General features: G+C 45.3%; 1 protein-coding gene across 2 annotated transcripts in view; it reads left to right on the plus strand.

The window, feature by feature from the left end:
- Nucleotides 1-3,055: 3,055 nt before the first annotated feature.
- Nucleotides 3,056-17,498, plus strand: part of Usp33 (ubiquitin specific peptidase 33) — a 51,244-nt gene continuing 36,801 nt past the window's right edge. For both annotated transcript variants that reach the window (XM_057793392.1, XM_057793393.1), the window contains exons 1-5: nt 3,056-3,208; nt 14,770-14,900; nt 15,070-15,123; nt 15,522-15,584; nt 17,092-17,244. In XM_057793392.1, the coding sequence (XP_057649375.1) occupies nt 14,820-14,900; nt 15,070-15,123; nt 15,522-15,584; nt 17,092-17,244 (351 nt within the window). In that variant the 5' untranslated portion in view covers nt 3,056-3,208; nt 14,770-14,819. The remainder of the gene's footprint in view (nt 3,209-14,769; nt 14,901-15,069; nt 15,124-15,521; nt 15,585-17,091; nt 17,245-17,498) is intronic.

Raw genomic sequence — 17,498 nt, forward strand, 5'->3', positions numbered from 1 at the left:
TTTATTAATTGTTTCTCTCAGTGTCTGTGCTGCTGTGGTAATATTTAGGAATTGTGGGAGATGGATGTCCATGATGGCGGACACAGGTGCCAGCGGGTAGCTGGAGCAGTAACTCACACTCACATCTTGACCAGCAAACGGGAAAGAGTGCAATGGTAAGGACACAAGGCTTTTGTAGCCTCTAAATTTGTCGCCAGTGACATGTCTATTCCAGGAAGACCACACCTCCTACGCCTCAAACAGCCATCAACCGGGCGTCAACTTTTCAAATATCAGAGACTTATGGGGAATATCTTAAACGACCACAATGGGTATATGTGTGTATGTGTGTAGCAAGTGTTTTTCTGTACTGCCAGCTCCCAAATAACGACAGAGACTTTTTTTTTTTTTTTCCGTTTTTCGAGACAGGGTTTCTCTGTGGTTTTGGAGCCTGTCCTGGAACTAGCTCTTGTAGACCAGGCTGGCCTCGAACTCACAGAGATCCGCCTGCCTCCGCCTCCCAAGTGCTGGGATTAAAGGCGTGCGCCACCACCGCCCCGACAGAGACTTATTAATTAATTATGAAAGCTTGGCCTTAGCTTAGGTTTGTCCCACTAGCTCTTATAACTTAAATTAATCTGTTTGTTTTCATTTATATTCTGTTGCGTGGCTCATTGCTTCGTCTCTTGGTACTGTTCATGCTGCGTCCTCCACAGCTGGCTAGTGACCTGTCTTCTTCCTATCTTCCTAAAGTTCTCTTTCTCTCTCTCTCTGCCCAGAAGTCCCACCTATACTTCCTGCCTAGCTGTTGGATGTTCAGCCTTTATTACACCAATCACAGCAATACATCTTCATGCAGTGCACAAATATCCCATGGCGTGTGTGTGTGTTGAATTGTGTGTACTGCATGTATATAGGAACCCAAGGAGGCCAGAAAATGTCACCAAATCTCTTAGAATTGGAATTACAGATGCTAGGAAGCTAATTCAGGTCCTCTGTGGGTGTATGCATGTCTCTGTGTGTGTGTGTATGTGTGTGTGTGTAAATTCTCAGTGTCAAAGGCTGACAATTTTCATGGCTGGAGTTAAAGGGGGTTTATAACTGTTCAACATGGGAAAACACATACTGTGTACATATAAAATATTAATAAATAAAAATTTAAAGTACTTTTTCTCTGTCTCCTGATGTCTACTGCTGTACAAACAGCCAGATCACACTCCTACCACCACCACAGCTTTGCTGTGCCACAGACCAGACCCTTGAATTTCACAAGTCAAATGATCCTCCCATCCGGACTCTAAGAAATCAGGACACAGGGTCTATGTAACAGGGGCATGTCTTGAAAATAAAATACCAGGCTGGAGAGATGGTTCAGCAGTTGCAGACCGGGACTGCCCTTCTAGAGGAGTTGGGTTCAATTCCTAACACTCACAAGACAACTCACAACCATCTGTAACTCCAGCCCAGGTGGAATCTGACACCTGGCCTCCTGTGGCACCACACAGGCAGATGATGCACAGACTTAATGTAGACAAAATGATCATATAAATAAATAAACGAAGTTAATTAAAAATCGTCACCAAAACAAAGCAAACAAGCCCGTCCCCAAATCCTTGTATGTAGTGAACATGCACGGTATGGTACTCTGTCCTCTGGGACAGTTCATCAGAGACTCTCTGGTTAGCAGCAAAGCACCCTTGCCAGATGGGATTCATTAGCATTTTTCCCCATGGAGGGAGGGGCGGGCTCCCAGGCTCATGTAGCCCCTCCCATCTCTGAGGAAAAATACGTGGTTAACAATTGCTAGAGGCATAGGAGATACTCATGGTGGTGCAGCTGCCCTTTAAGTGGTCCATGCTTGAATAACCCCAATTAAATCCACTGGTCACCAGGATGCATGCGGATGGAAACATTTATTTGGTCTGCTGGTTGTTCTCTCTGGGTGACTAGGAATGGACTCCCTGGGAACAGTCATTCAGTGAAAATTGAAAATATTATTAATTTGGATATCGATGAAAGCAAAGAAGCAATATTTGCAATCGGCCGAAATTAGAGTATAGCGGCACCCACTGAGACCCTCTTGAGTGGGACGCTTCCGTCTCCTCCGTGTCGGGCCCCACAGAGAATGTGGTTTCAAGGTTAGTGTCCTCCACCTCCACCGGAAGAATAAGTAGAGGCCCCCGAGTTAGTAACCTGCTTCTGATGGAGCCGGTACACCTTTCATAACATTTGGATACGTCCTCCCACATAGAGACCAAACCGTTGGAGGTAATCAGATAAACAGGTCTCACTCTGTAATCCAGGGTGGCCTGGAACTCACAATCCTGCCTCCCGCCGCCCCCAAGTGCTGGGTCTGTAGGGGTGCACCACCACGCCTAGCTGACAAACTTTTTCAGCTTAGCAGTTTTTATTCACATCTGTTAAAATCAACCCAGGGAAATGCAACAGACTCACAACTAGAAGTTGGTTTTTTTCCCCCAGTGCTCTCAGCACCGAGAAGATCCCAAGGTTTCAATAAATATTTTATTTGATCTTGAGTTTGACCTAGTGGAAAATGGTAGAGATTAATTTCTTCTTTGTCTATGTGGAAAAGAGAAACGCAATTGCTCCCAGAGAGTGTAGGTCTTGAAGAAGTAAGAAGACAAACAAGGGTTGGGATTAGAGTTGAATTGAGGTAGGTCTAATATTTCTTTTATATATATATATATATAAAGTGTTAATGCCTCACACGGTAGCACAGGCTAGCCTGGAAGTCATGGTAATCCTCCTGCCCCAGCCTATTAGTGCAGAATTTATAGGAGTTCAGATTGCAACCCTGAGACCTTTCAGTGGTTTTCCGTACTGCAGTCAGCAACGTACCGCGACGAGACCTTGGGAAGTCGTCTTGTGACTGCAGCGGGTGGGAGACTACGAACAAAACCGGGAAATAGAAGGTAGCAGACAGGTCAGTTGCGGTTCCCTATCAAGGCCCCAGGCAAGCGCAGACCTGACGGAGAAGCCAGGCCAGACGCGAGGCTCCGCCCCGGGGCGTGCCCTCCGCTAGGCCACGCCCCCAGAGCCTGCTGCGGCCGCGGAGACACCGGAAGGAGCGGCGGCTGCCGAGGGAAGCGTCGGGCTGCGGCCGGGATCCCGAGGGCCGCGCTGCGAGCAGTTTTGCGGCCCTGCGGAGCCGAGCGCGCAGGGCTGTGAGGAGGAGCGCTCGGGCGGCGGGCGGCGGGCGGCGGCGGAGGTGAGCGCGGCGGGAGGGCGGGAGAGAGGGTGGGCGAGCGGGCGCGCCTGGGCTGTGGCTCGCACCCGCGCGCGGCCCGGCCGGGCGGCTCCTTAGACAGCGACCGGGGTCTGGGGACGAGACCCGTGCGCGCCGCCCCGTTATTCATTGCTACGGACGGGAAAAGCGAGGTGTCATCGTCCCGGTGTCTTCGGCCGACTCTGCGTTTGGGTCGAGTCCAGTCCTAGCGTCTGTCGGTCCGCAGCTTTTGTTCGGGTCTCATTTCCACCGTGTGTGTGTGCTTTCCTTAAGTGCTTAAATGTTTTTCAAATACAGAATGCTCTTCGTCGGAAAATTCGTAATGTTGGCCTGTTAGGTAACGCGTCTGATTGCCTTAGGGATTTTGCACTCCACCTAAAGATTGTTACGGTTTACATTCTCCTGGAATCAGTATTAGGCCTGCAAAATGGAGACAGGGGCTGACATCCTGGCTGGAGCAGATTCTAAACTGAGGATACATTTTACCAATGGTCTCGAGACTTAGTGATTGATGTACAATTCTAAAGTATTTTTTCTTTTTCCTTTTTTATTTTTGAGACAGGTCTGTCTGGCCTCCAACCTCCAAGTTGCTGGGATTCTAAGTGTATTGCCACCAAGTCTAGTTAAATATTTTTTGTCTGATTGGATGATTTTTTTTTTTTTAACTTTAAGAAAACCCTGTTACCAAAGATAATGAGAGTCAGGCTAGATAGCTCAGGCCTAGAAATACCAGCATTTGGGAGGCAGAGGAAGGAAGAAAAGGACGTGGAGATTAGCCTGGGCTACAGTAGCCCCTATTTCAAAGGCAAGCAAATGAAAGAATGGGACCGTTTCTCCTCCTTCCGTCTGCATTTGAGAGGTCAGAGCAAGTCAGACGATGGCAACAGGCAGTCTGATGATTTTAAGAGCCTAAATGGCAGTAGTGAATTCATACTGTTAATATACATAGAGGGAAACAGGAGAATCTTACTGTTTGATAATGTTACTTCTCTTTAGTAACTTACCCTGTGCTTGTAGTTTTGCTATTTCATTTGCTTTGGAAAGATGAGAAAAAAAGACACTTCAAAAAAAAAATCCTACAATAATACATTTGACCTGCCGTACACACCACGGATATTGGACTTATGATGACAGGTCATTTTTGATGTAATTAATAACCAACTTCCAGTTGCTTTCTTTTTCAGTTCTGTGAACCATGCATAAGCAAATCTTTTTACATAATTGCAGTAAAGCTGACCTGCTGATTTTCAGGAACCTTTCCCTTACAGAATTTTACTGCTCTTACCCCAGTCCTCTGAAGAATGCCAGTAGCCTTTCCCCAAGTCAGAGGGAGCTTCAAGATTGTGTAAGGAGCCGCATTTCCTTCTGAAGTCACATTGCCAAATCAGCCTGTGATAAAAATTGAGATAAAGATTAAGATTAGAAAGATTGAGCCGGCTGTGGTGGCACATTCTAATCCCAACCCCTGGGAGGCAGAGGCAAGTGAATCTGTTCTGGTCTCCAGAGGGAGTTCCAGGACAGCCAAGGCTGTTACAGAGAGAACCCCTGCCCCCAAAATAAATAAATAAATAAATGTATGTATATGTGGATGGATATATGGACGGAGATGTGACTTACCACGCGAGAGAGACTGACACAGGCTAGCCTTGAACTTGTGCAGTAGCGGTGACCTTGAACCCCTGATTCTTTTACTCCGGCCAAGTGCTTGAACTACAGTACATAATTGCCCTGCCACAGCAAGACTGTGTGCTTCAAGAAAATAATGTAAAATGCTGCAATACTCTTAAGAGAGGAAATGTGAATTGTTTTAAAAATAAGGAAATAAGGAGATAATGTGCTTTACCCTGATGCTCTGATTGACCTGGGACCTCCATGTTTTCCCTCTCCCAGCCTCCCCAGTGATCAGGACTGGAGGCATGCACTGCCACATGGACTAACACCTAGCTGCAGGTCTAGTCCATTAGTGTAGTTTTAAAACTGCTAAAACTCTACATGGGATTTCGGGAGCATTTTGATAAAATTCTGTATGAAGGTACATGCATGGGGTTGGAGAGATGACTCAGTGGTTAAGAGTGCTTGCTGAAGTCTTGACTTAAATTCCTAGCCAGGTAGCTTGAACTCCATCTTCTGGCTTCCATGGATACCAGCAAACACACCAACACAGAAAATAATACAAATAAATCATACATATAGGGCACATGAATTATGAGCAGTCTATATATATAACGAGGACTCATATTTAAGAAACAGTGTTGTACCAAATATTGCGTTTGTGTGACTTCGTAAGATTAGGTAGGTCAATAACTGGAGTCTAGTGAAGGCAAGGAATGGGGCTGGGGCTGTAGCTCAGTGAGAGGTCTCTTCGTCAGCATGCGCAAGGCTCTGGACTCTATTCCCTGGAACCAGCTAGGAAATGAAAAGGAAGCTTCAGGGTTTCTAAAATCTTAGTTGAGTGTGGTCTTTGCTGGGATTAAACCCAGGGCCTTGCACGTCTTTGTTTCTCCTGGCTGCTTGTTTGTTATTTTGAAACTAGTCTTACTAAAGAAAGAGCCTGGGTTGATCTTAACCGCTGAGCCATCTCTCCAGCCCCTTGAACTTTTTACTTTTTCCTTCCTTCCTTCCTTCCTTCCTTCCTTCCTTCCTTCCTTCCTTCCTTCCTTCCTTCCTTCCCTCCCTCCCTCCCTCCCTCCCTCCCTCCCTCCCTCCCTCCCTCCCTCCTTCATTCTTTTCTTTTTTAGTTATTTGGATGGAATCTCATGTAGCCCAGGCAGAAACTTGTTGTGTAGCTCAGGCTAGCCTTGAACTTGAAAAGCCTGCACCCATTCTAGGGTGTATACATTTTCCCCAACAAGACTATTTAGCCCTGGCTATCCTAGAACTCACTGTGTAAACCAGGGGGTGGGGTACATGCCTTTAATCCTAGCACTTGGGAGGCAAATGCATCCTGGTCTACAGAGTTCCAGGACAGCCAGGGCCGTAACACAGAGAAATCCCGTCTCAATAAACCAAGACAAAATAAAAAAATTACTGGGTAGACCAGATTGACCTCAAATTCAGAGATCTGCCTGCCTCTGCCTCCCGAGTTAAAGACAGGAGTCACTATGCCAGCTTGCCTCCCGTCTTAATGAATGTCCTTACAGTGCACTGCAACCTTTCTCCGTCCTTGCTTCATCATAAATAAATAACAGGAAAGGTCTCTTGGACGTTAAGTCGAGGGAGACATTCCATATTGCTCCCAGCCCTGTACAGAGTGAATTCTTAGGGCCGTCACAGAGACTGGAAGATTAACTTGGGTAGCTTCAGGTTAAACTAGATCTTGGCATCGTGGACTCCCTGGTTTCTTTACATGAACATGAATTGACTGTACACCATGGTGGGGTTCCGTGTGATATTTCAGTGCGTGCATCCTGGGATCTACATCGTCTTTGAGGCTTTCACAGTATCTGTTGAACTCAGAACTTAGGTAACAATATGGGTGTGCGTGCTGCTTCAGATGTGAGACGTGAGCAGAACCGCCTCTAAGGACGGGCCACCGAGGGCTTACTGCTGCAGAGACTCTGGAGCTGTCCCCAGTGTAGCTGCGGTGTGCTGTTTCCTAATTACCTCTGTCCTTGATGACTGTGACTGCTCCAGAAAGGTTCCCTTGTGAGGGCCAGGCGGGCTCCTGGAGTGGTAGAGGAACTTAGGGGTGAGCAGAGCTCTGGGGTGGGACCCTGGAGTGTGCCCGGAAGTCATTTGTACGGCTGCCGTGAGGCCTCAGGTAGGTCCAAAGGGCACTGTGGCAGTGTGTTCCTGTGAAGACAGTCCTGGTGTGATTTACAAGGAATGGAGTTGAGAAGTGGTGAAGACAACAACCAGAATTCAGCACTAGAAAGTAAGGAGGGAATTTCAGAGTAATGATGGTGGAAAGCCACCTGTCATGGGCCTTCAAATCAGTTGTTTCAGGAGAATGAAGGAATGAGTGTCAGGTGGGAGCAGGAGTGATTGATAAAGATGAATGGTCATTCTGAGAGCCACCAATCGCACCGAGTGCTGGTGTCAGGCCTGCATTAACAATTAGTCTGTTTCCAGGGCTTGTAGCAATCCTGACCTGACCTACTGTGAGTTAATGAAGGTATGGAGCTGAATGCGACATAAACGAGACTCTTGCTGACAGTTTTCAACTGATTATGAAATCCCAAAGAAGGAAATTTTTATTGGTTTTGTGGCAGCATTACTCAGATGACTTAGAATTCTTCTTTACTCTTTCGTTTTGAGACCAGGTCGCCCTGGGTAGGCCAGAGTGGCCTTGAACTAACAAGTTTTTGGCTTCCAGTTCAGGGCTGGGATGAAGGCGTGTGCTGACACTCCTGTCAGGGTTTACTCCATTGTGCTCGCTGATCCTTATCCAGTGAGAGTGCAAACAGGTCCACCATTTTCTTTATGCTGGCTGAATAAGTAGTTTGTGTGGTGCTGGAGAAGGAACCTGGGATCTCACGCCTGCTGGAAAGACACAGGATCACCGAGTGCATCTCACGTCTGCCGGAAAGACACAGGACCACTGAGTGCATCTCACCTCTGCCGGAAAGACACAGGACCACCTAGCTGCACTCTCCAGATGAGTTGTTCATGACTGACCGTTTGTTTCTGTCTGTGTAGCTCTGGCTGGCCTTGAACTCACTATGTAGAACAGACCATTCTCAAACTTGTGGGCATTCTCTGCCTCCCTAGTGGTGGAATTATAGGCAGGGGCTACTGTGTGGTGCCAATGACTGTTCTTGATCTTTTTTGAGTTAAGACTTAAGGCTCAGATTACTTAAGGCTTTTATTAGGCCTGTGTCAAATTTGTTAACCCCTCTCTCCCATGTCTGTCAGAACTAATTCAACTAGATAAACTAAAATTGACCATGTCTTATTACTTATTGGTTAGGGTTTTTTTATTATTTCTTTTTATTTTTAAGATTATTGTGTAATTATGCCATTTCCCCTCCCCTTTCCTTCTGCCCAGCTATCCCGTATACTCCCCCCTTAAGCTCCTTAAAGCATGGCCAGGTTTTTTATTAATTGTTTTTACACTTAGGAATACATATATATTCCTAAATATAATCTGCTGAGTTACTTGTATGAACGTTTTCATGGCTGACCACGTGGTAGTGGATGACCAGCTGGCGTGCTCTGCCCTGGGGAAGACTGTCTTCTCTCTCTCAGCAGTTCTTAGCCACCGTAGTTCTTTTGCAATGTTGAGGTCTTGTGGGTTTTCTCCAGTCTATAGTTTCTCATGCTTGGTCAGTCATGCTCATGAGACTATCACTTCTGATGTTACTAGGAGACACAGTCTCACAGAAAAGCATCTGGTCCTCTGGCTCATACAGTCTTCCCACTCCATCTTATGCAGTGTTCCCTGAACCTTAGGTACAGAGTTATTTTATAGGCATGTCAGTTGGAGCTGGGCCCCACAACTCTGCATTTTATTGGTTGTAGTTTTCTGTAATGGTCTCTGTTGCAGAGAGGAACTTCCCTGATGAAGGGTGAGGACTGCATTTGACTTAGGGCATGAGGACACACATTTACAATGTAGTTAGGAGTTAGGCTGGTTTAGTAAAGTGATATTTGTAGGTTCCCCAAGATGCTTGACTTACTAGGCCCAGGTAATCAGGCTGGGTTTCCAGAACCAGGCATGATTTCCTTCCTGCGTGGCTCTGAAGTCCAGTGAGAGCAGTTGGTTATTGCCAAGGTGTGCACACCACTGCTGCGCCCACAGTCACTGTGTGCTGGCCACTGTCGTTCATAGGTGTCATAGCTGACAGAGTTTTTTCTTTGTAGGAAATACTGCTTTATATTGACAGATCTCAAAGGATTTTTGTTTGGAGTGAGGGCTGGTACTTTGAAGCTAAGCTTTGGTCTGAATAATTGTGGCAGTGTTAGAAGTGGACTCCACAGATGTAAAAATAGGAGACTTTTTCCCCCAAGGCAGGGTTTCTCTGTGTAGCCCTGACTGTCCCAGAACTCACTCTGTAGACCAGGCTGGCCTCAAGCTCACAGAGATCCAACTGCCTCTGCCTCCCACGTGCGGGGATTAGAGGTGTGTCACCACCACCCTTTAATGGAGACTATGCTCTTAATAGACCTAGACTCTCACTGACTGGACATTCTAATTAGACAGGTATTTCTAGGAAGAGAGACTAGAGATTTTACTCACTTTTTAAAAATAAAAAGTTAAGGATGATTTGGATGTTTCGGGACTGCTTGTGTGAACTGTGGAGCTTCACACAAGTGTGAAGGGTTTGCTCCATAGGGTATTTGTATGAAGTACAAGAATCAGCTTTAAAATCTGTTTTGATGTTTTATTTTATGGGTGTGCGGGCATGGGCTTCAGTGCCTTTGTGGAGGTCAGAGGGAAGCTGAGGAGTTGGTTCTCTCCGCTCACCATGTGGGTCACTGCAGCTGAACTCAAGTCATCAGGGTTGGTGTGTGTTTTGTTTTGTTTGTTTTTAAGACAAGGTTTCTCTGAAACTTTGGAGCCTGTCATAGGGCTAGCTCTTGTAGATCAGGCTGGCCTCGAACAGAGATCTGCCTGCCTCTGCCTCCCGAGTGCTGTGATTAAAAGCGTGCACCACTACTACTGTCCAGCCGTTTTTGTGTGTTCTTTAGAAGTTGAATTAAAGGATTTAGTTGTTGTAACTGCATCTGAATACACTATAACGAACACATCCTTTTTGTTGTTGTTTTTTTTTGAGACAGGGTTTCTCTGTGGTTTTGGAGCCTGTCCTGGAACTAGCTCTGTAGACCAGGCTGGGCTCGAACTCACAGAGATCCGCCTGCCTCTGCCTCCTGAGTGCTGGGATTAAAGGCGTGCGCCACCATCGCCCGGCCCAACACATCCTTCTTAAAGGATCATTTTGTTGCCAAACTGAAACAACTTACTAAAGCTAGGTAACAGGAATACAGAAGGCTTTCTGTTTAGCTTTTTTTGTTTTTTTTCTCTTTTCCTTAAGGGGAAAGCCATTTTAGAAGTTCCTTTTCAGTCCCACCCCTTTATTTTCTCTGAGGCAGCCTTGAGAACCTTCCCATTCCACTAGCAGACAGCAGAAGTCCTTAAGGGACATGTATAGCTTGCTTTTTGTTTCCTTTTTGTTTCTTTCCCTTTTTTCCCCCTCTTCCTTTCTTTCCTATTTTGTTTAAGACAAGGTCTACTGTGTTTCCCAGGCTGGCCTCTAACTTCCAATTCTCCTTCCTCCATCTCCTGAGAACTAAATTATAGACGTGTAGCACCAAGCCTAGCATATTTTATTAAAAATTTTTTATTTTGTGTATTAGCGTTTTGCCTACATGTACGTATGTGAACCATGTTCATACCTGGTGCTTGAGGAGTCCAGAAGAGGGTTCAGAGCCCTGCATCTGGAGTTACAGATAGTTTTGAGGTACCATGTAGGTTTTGGAAACTGAATGCAGGCCCTCTGCAAGACCAATAAATACCTTAATGTCTATGCCATCTCTCTAGCCCCAGATTTTAATTTTTTATTGTGGCCAAATGTGACCCTGTTGTCCAAATTGTCTTTCAGATCTGGGCTCAAGTAATCATTCTCCCTTGGTCTCTTGTGTGGTTGCTGCTACAGGTGTGTGTCAAAATGAGTAAAACTGATCCATGAGCTAAAAATTTGAATTAACAAGTTATCTTGAAGGGACTGAAAAGGCTGGGCATGGTGCTACATGCCTTTAACCGCAGCTCTTGGGGGGCGGAAGCTGATCGATCTCTGAGTTCAAGGCCAGCCTTGTCTACAGAGTGAGTTCTAGACCAGCCAAGGCTATACGGCAAGATCCTGTTTCAGAAAAACCGAAGCCAAAGCGAAACAGAATCTTCAATGACAAAAGGAATTTGTCATTGAAAGCAGCAGAATAACAGATGGTTTTCACTTAAGACGTCGTCATCATGAGGAAAACCCTCTGTCCCCTGCTGGAAATGTTGCTCCACGAATACTGTCTGACATGCTCTTATCTCTGAAAAATGCTACCCACACACGAAACACAGAGTGGGTAGTGTAGTATTACCCAGTGGGTGTACATAGGAAGGAACGGGCTAGCCACCTTGTTTGGCTCAGTGGAGAGTGTTGCCCAGCATAGGGATCATTGCTTACCAGATCTGATCATAGATGCTATCAGCAAATGAAGCAAGAAATATGGCAAGCTGTGAGTCCCCTGAGAGGTACTGGATAAAGTTCAGCAAGACCAGTTTTCAGAAGACATCTGAGCCACTGGCGGAGCCTAGGTGGACTGGGCGGCTCTTCGAGAGGATCTAGGTGCAGTTCCCAGCGGTCCAGCACTAGGGGAACAGACGCCTGGTCTAGTCTCCATTCACCAGCACTTGCACACACTAGTATACAGTCACACATACACATTAAAACCAAAATAACCCTAAGTAAGAACAGGAAATGACAACAAAAAAATGCCAAAAAGTTCAGGAACTTCAAGAGTGAAGAGATAGGATTACAGGATGAGAGGAAAATGTGTTGTCAACTGAGCATCGAAGATAAGTGCTAGAGTTTATGAAGAACCCAAAAGGTAAACGTTCCCCCAAGCAATCATCCAGTAAACTAACCGGAAAACAAACAGACAATTCTCAAAAGCAGAACTACAGATGGCCATTAAATATTTGAAGGGAATGCTCAACATGAACATGCTGCATTACCAGGGAAATACCAGTTAAAGCTGTGTTCAGACTGCTGACAAGCAGAGTGGCTGGCCTCAAGAAGACAGGGACACATGCTGGGGAGAATGGGGAGGGGTGCTGCTGGTGGGGTATGCTGTGGCCGCTGTGGAAATCGGGATGGGAGGTTCCCCAGCCTGTAAGACAGAATGTCCAGCTGTGCCCTGCTGGCTCTGTACCTGAAGGGATCTAAGCCAGCACATCGCATAGGCGCTTGCACGTCCATGGCTACTGAGGCTCTAGTCATCGTAGTCGAGTGTGGAACCAGCAAATGAGTGGGTAAAGAAAATGTGGCATATGTACACGATGTAGTTTGGGTTTTTTTTGGTTTTTTTTCAAGACGGGGTTTCTCTGTAGCTTTGGAGCCTGTCCTGGAACTCCCTTTGAAGACCAGGCTGGCCTCGAACTCACAAAGATCCACCTGCCTCTGCCTCCCGAGTGCTGGGATTAAAGGCATGCACCACCACCGCCTGGCTACACGATGTAGTTTTATTCACCCATAAAAAAGGATGAAGTTATGTTACTTGTAGACAAATGGATGGACTGAAAGTCACCATGTTAAATGAAATAAGGTAGACTCAGAAAACCAGATGCCACATTTTCTGTCCTATGTACAACCCAAGTTTTGTATCACAGAAATCTTGAAATGGGTTTCAATTACAGCTGTATTCCCATGCTTCATCATCTGGGAGATGCTCTATTCTGTACTCTACTAGGAAGACAGAAGAGGTCATCAGCATTTTAAATTGTGCAGGTTGAATGATCAGGCGAAGGCTGAGCTGGCTCTGTCCTCTGCCTGCGTGTGCCACACCTTGATCATGTGTAGAGAAAATTGTGTCAGAAGGAGGTTTTACTTTTTAGTGGAGTAGACATTGTTACAGTCCCTTTGGAAAAGAATCTTGTTGCAAAATCTGTTTTTAAAAACGAGCCCTTTGCTGGATAGTGGTGGCACACACCTTTAATCCCAGCACTTGGGAGGCAGAGGCAGGTGAATCTTAGTGAGTTCAGGGCCATCCTGGTCTATAGAGCTAGTTCCAGGACAGCCAGGGCTGTTATACAGAGAGACCCTGTCTTGAAAAACAAAAACAAATAAAGCAAAAGAACCAACCCTTGCTGACTGGGGTTCCAGCTCACTGATAGAGCACCTGACCAGCATGTACAAGGCTCTGGGCTTGTAAAACCAAACCAACCAAAAATAAAAAAACCTCAGCCTTTTCCAAAGTTCTGTTTCTAAAGGTTCTTTTATGCTATGTGTGTGTGTACAAGTGGAGACCAGAGTCCAATGTTGAGTGTCTTCTACTTTGTTATTTTTTAAAGATAGAGCTAGCTAGGGTAATACAGGACTCAGAGGCATGAGAGGCACTGAACTGGATGGAGCCCAGCCTGTCTAATGTAATGTGTTCCAGGCTGATCGGGGCTACATAATGAAATCTTGTCTCAAAAATCAAATAAAAAGCCTGGTGGTGGTGGCCCCAGCACTCAGGAGGCCGAGACAGATGAATCTCTGTATGTTCAAGGCCAGCCTGCTTTACAGAGCAAGTTCCAGGACAGCTAGGGCTGTTACACAGAGAAACCCTGTCTCGAAAACCAAAATCAAACAACCAAACAAACAAAAAATTTGATTTATTTTTGTTTTATGGTTATGAGTGTTTGCTTGCATGTATTTTATGTGTATCATATGTATTCCTGGTACATGGAGCAGCCAGAAGAGGGCACAGGATCCCCTTGGAAGTGGAGGTATGTATGGACAGTTGTGAGAAGCCATGTTGATGCTGGGAAGTGAAATTGTGTTCTCTGGAAGAGCAGCCAGCGTCCTTTAATGCTGAGCCATCTCTCCAGTACTCCTTTCCCCTTCCCCCATTGTTTTTTTTTTTTTTTTAAAGACTTCCCTTTGAGCTTTTAAAAGGCAGTACCGAAATAGCTTTAGTTAGCAGGGATGGTTTTTTTTTCATTGCTGAGGCACTGCATCTGGATGCTGTCCTCCATTGTGTTAGCAGTCTTAAAGCTGTGGCCGGTGGCAGCACAAGCAGCCTTGTTCGTCCCTGAGAAGGGATGTCATGATCCAGCTGTGCACTCATTAGTGCTGGATGAGTCTGTGATGGCAGCCCTGCTGGTTTTCCAGAGCTTGGTTCCTGTCTGCTCTTTTCTCTGGGATGCTTGGGATACTGTACCCTGTGAGTGCCAGTCACCCTGGGCTTCCCAAGTTCCTTGTTGCCCCTTCACCTCTGAGACTGCCTGGCCTGTTAGCGGTTCACCCTCGCTGCTCTGAAGTCTGGATGTCTCTCCAGGAGCACGGGGCATAATCGTAGTTCTGTCTCATTTTTATTTAGTTGGGATCACTGTTCTATACCGTATGTTGTTCCATACCAAAACCCATTATTTTATATATTTGTTTGTTTACTTTTGTAGCTAAGTTAAAAGAGCAGTTGAATCCAGTTCTCCCCTCTTGACTGGCAGTGCATGTGCTTAGGGGCATAAAAAGGAAAGAAGAGAAGTTATCTTAAAAACAGGAGTAAGAACGTTAGCAACTGTTTAAATTGTGTCCACAGTGTAGTTTACTTAATAATTTTTCAAATTCTAAAAATTATTACATTATTTTTATCTGTGTGTGTGAGTGTGTGTGTGCGCGCGTGCATGCGCGTGTGTTTAGGTACATGTGTGCTGCGGGTGTGTGTGTGTGTGTAAGTTGAGGACAGCATTTTGAGAGTCAGTCTTCCCCTTCCTAATCAGTCACCAGCCCCAGGTGCGTCTGCACGTGCTTTGCAGGGTGAGCATGTATGTTTCTTATTTCATCTTTTGCTTTAATCATTGTTAGCTTGTTAACATTTTGTGATTAATTTTTGGGTCATTTTTCCTGTAGATATTGCTTGATTTGGAAAACCTTGAAAAACAGGGAAAAAAGTGTAAGAAATGACGACTTTTCGAAATCATTGTCCACATTTGGATTCAGTTGGTGAAATAACAAAAGAGGATTTGATACAAAAATCTCATGTAAGTTATATTGTAATCATCCTTAAAAAAACCATACTTGCTTTCCTCTTTAATACAAATTTAAGTAAATTAATAGAACACTCGTGTCAAACTTAAAACTTGTGTGTTGCTATAGTGAACTGTGTGTGTTCCCCGACATAGCAAATATCTCCTGTGTTTACTCTCCTAGGGAGCTTGCCAGGACTGCAGAGTCAGAGGGCCCAATCTGTGGGCGTGCCTGGAGGTGTGTATGTGTTTGTATGGGTTTCCTGAAAAGTCTGCTATTGTAAATTTATACATATTAATCACAATTTTTGATACATTAAAGAATTTTATGTGAGTATACTTTTAAAATAATAACAAAAAATTAAGGTTCAAACTTTGGATGAATTTTAATTCAGATGTTTGTAGAGTTTAGTGAACCACTCATATTTTTATCTTTATTTTTTTATTGAAGTTGGGATAACTTTCAGTTTTGAAATACTTAGTCTGGTCTTTGTGGTTGATGGCGTGTAGTTACGTTATCTAACTTTGGGAAGGAATCGTAGAATTAAAACATAAAATCAGAACTTAAGTGGGACTGTTGTCATGCTGTTGTGAACTCAGTGCGTCTGTGATAACATGCGTGCCTTTTATTCACAGGACAGGTGTTCCTACGTCGGCTGCGGCGAGTCGCAGGTCGACCACAGCACCGTGCACTCGCAGGTATTTACGTGGTGATGGGCCGCACAGCCGTGTTGGGGCTGGGAGTTGGATCCTGGGCTGCGCCTAAGCCGAGCATGCGCTGGGTCAGCACTGAGCTGAATCCTGGCCGTGCGAGAGTGTTTTCAGAAGAGCTTGCAGGAGCGGAGAATCCGTGTAACATTAGTTCAGACTGTGACTGATGCCTGCTAGGCTTCTGTGTAGCCTAGCCCAACCTGGCCTGGACTCTGGACTCCTCCCTGTGTCTCCTGTATGTCACACCACAGATGTGACAGCACACCAGCCTAGAGTTCTTGCTTTTTAGAAAATATATTCACTAAAACTTTGCTTGTTCTCAGTGAAAGGTCGGAGGGTGGGGTTTTGAGAAAATTAGCCTTAATACATGACTGTAGTTGAGTATTGATAAAAGAAGTAAGCATACATGGATGTGTGTGGAGATTACAGGTGTAGTGTCAGACATGGAGGTTGAAGTTAGTGTAGATGTGTAGGTTTCTGTTCGTTTTAAAGTTAATTTTTATTAGCTTGTGTGTTGGAGGCATGTGTGTGCCACTCCATGTGTGGGGGTCAGAGGATGCCCTTCCTCTGTAGGTTGTAGGTTTGATCTTAGGTTGTCAAGCTTGTACCAAGTGCTTTTTCCTGCTGAGCTGTCTTGCTGCCCAGTGCAGGTTTGACTGCCTGACTCCCTTCCTCGCGATCCAGCTTTTGCCCTTTCCCCTGCTCTACACACCATTCTGACTGAGTGCTGTTGACATCGCTCCCATGTGGTACTTCCCATGTGACTCTGATGTGAATCTCAGATCTGTTAGGTAGATCTTCCACTTTAAACTAAGTTTCTCTAATGAATGCTCTCTTTAGATGCCCACTGATAATCTGCAGCAGCTAGTCTCAACCAACGTTTCCAGTCCTAAGGCAACATTGTACAGTTTCTTCCCTGTGCATTGGAAGTGGTACTTTCTATGGCCATCCCTTAGAAAATTGAGAAATTAGCCAATCATATCTTGTATATTCTGTGCGCTCACACAAAGCTCCCTTTGAGAAAGGCTATTGACCAACTGTTGCTTGAGTTGTATTGTGCTTCCATTTAAATAATGTGTGTTCCTTTGTAGTTCTGTTCTCCTAGATTAAACAAACTAGCACTCCCAACTCCCTAAAAAAATGTCATGTATCCCGGGTGGGGCTTAGATCCGCTGTGCAGTGGAGATGATCTTAAGCATGTGATCCTTTGGCTGCTGGGATTCCAGCAGTGTTGCTGTACTGCCCATACTGTGTCCTTCTGCTCTCCTTTGCTGATGCAGAGCTGAGGAGCTTCCACCGCTGTGTTTATCTTCATCTTGTGAATGAGGGGAAACAGATGCTAGAATAACTTGGAGAGGAGGTTAGGTGTTGTTACTATGTAAGCATCTACAGTTACTCTGTAGAAGTATTTGATGTGTTTATGTGTGTGTTCTAGATTAGCTGTTCCTTTGCAGAATCATTCTCAAGCACATTTTCCCTCCTGTGAGCTGTGTAGGAGACCAAGCATTATCTGACTGTGAACCTCACCACTCTTCGAGTGTGGTGTTACGCTTGCAGCAAAGAAGTATTTTTGGATAGAAAATTGGGGAGTCCTCCTTCATTGCCTCATGTAAGACAACCTCAACAAACACAAGACAACACTGTCCAGGTAATCTGAGTTTAGATAATATGTGTTCAGGAAATCATGTCAGAATTTGTCGTGCAGTTGGAATTTACGAAGCAGGCCTGGGTACCTTGTACTTTTAAAGCCAAATGGAGCACTAATGCCTTGCTTTGCTCTTGTTTAGCGCAGAGTGAATGGGAGATAAGGGTGGGATTTGAGGTGGAAAACACCTATCAATTGTAAAAGTCTTTAAGGAAAGGTTGGAAGGGATATTCCATATCAGGTGCTAGATTTTCATT

Source organism: Chionomys nivalis, chromosome 18, assembly GCF_950005125.1.
Source record: "Chionomys nivalis chromosome 18, mChiNiv1.1, whole genome shotgun sequence".
Lineage (NCBI taxonomy): Eukaryota > Metazoa > Chordata > Mammalia > Rodentia > Cricetidae > Chionomys > Chionomys nivalis.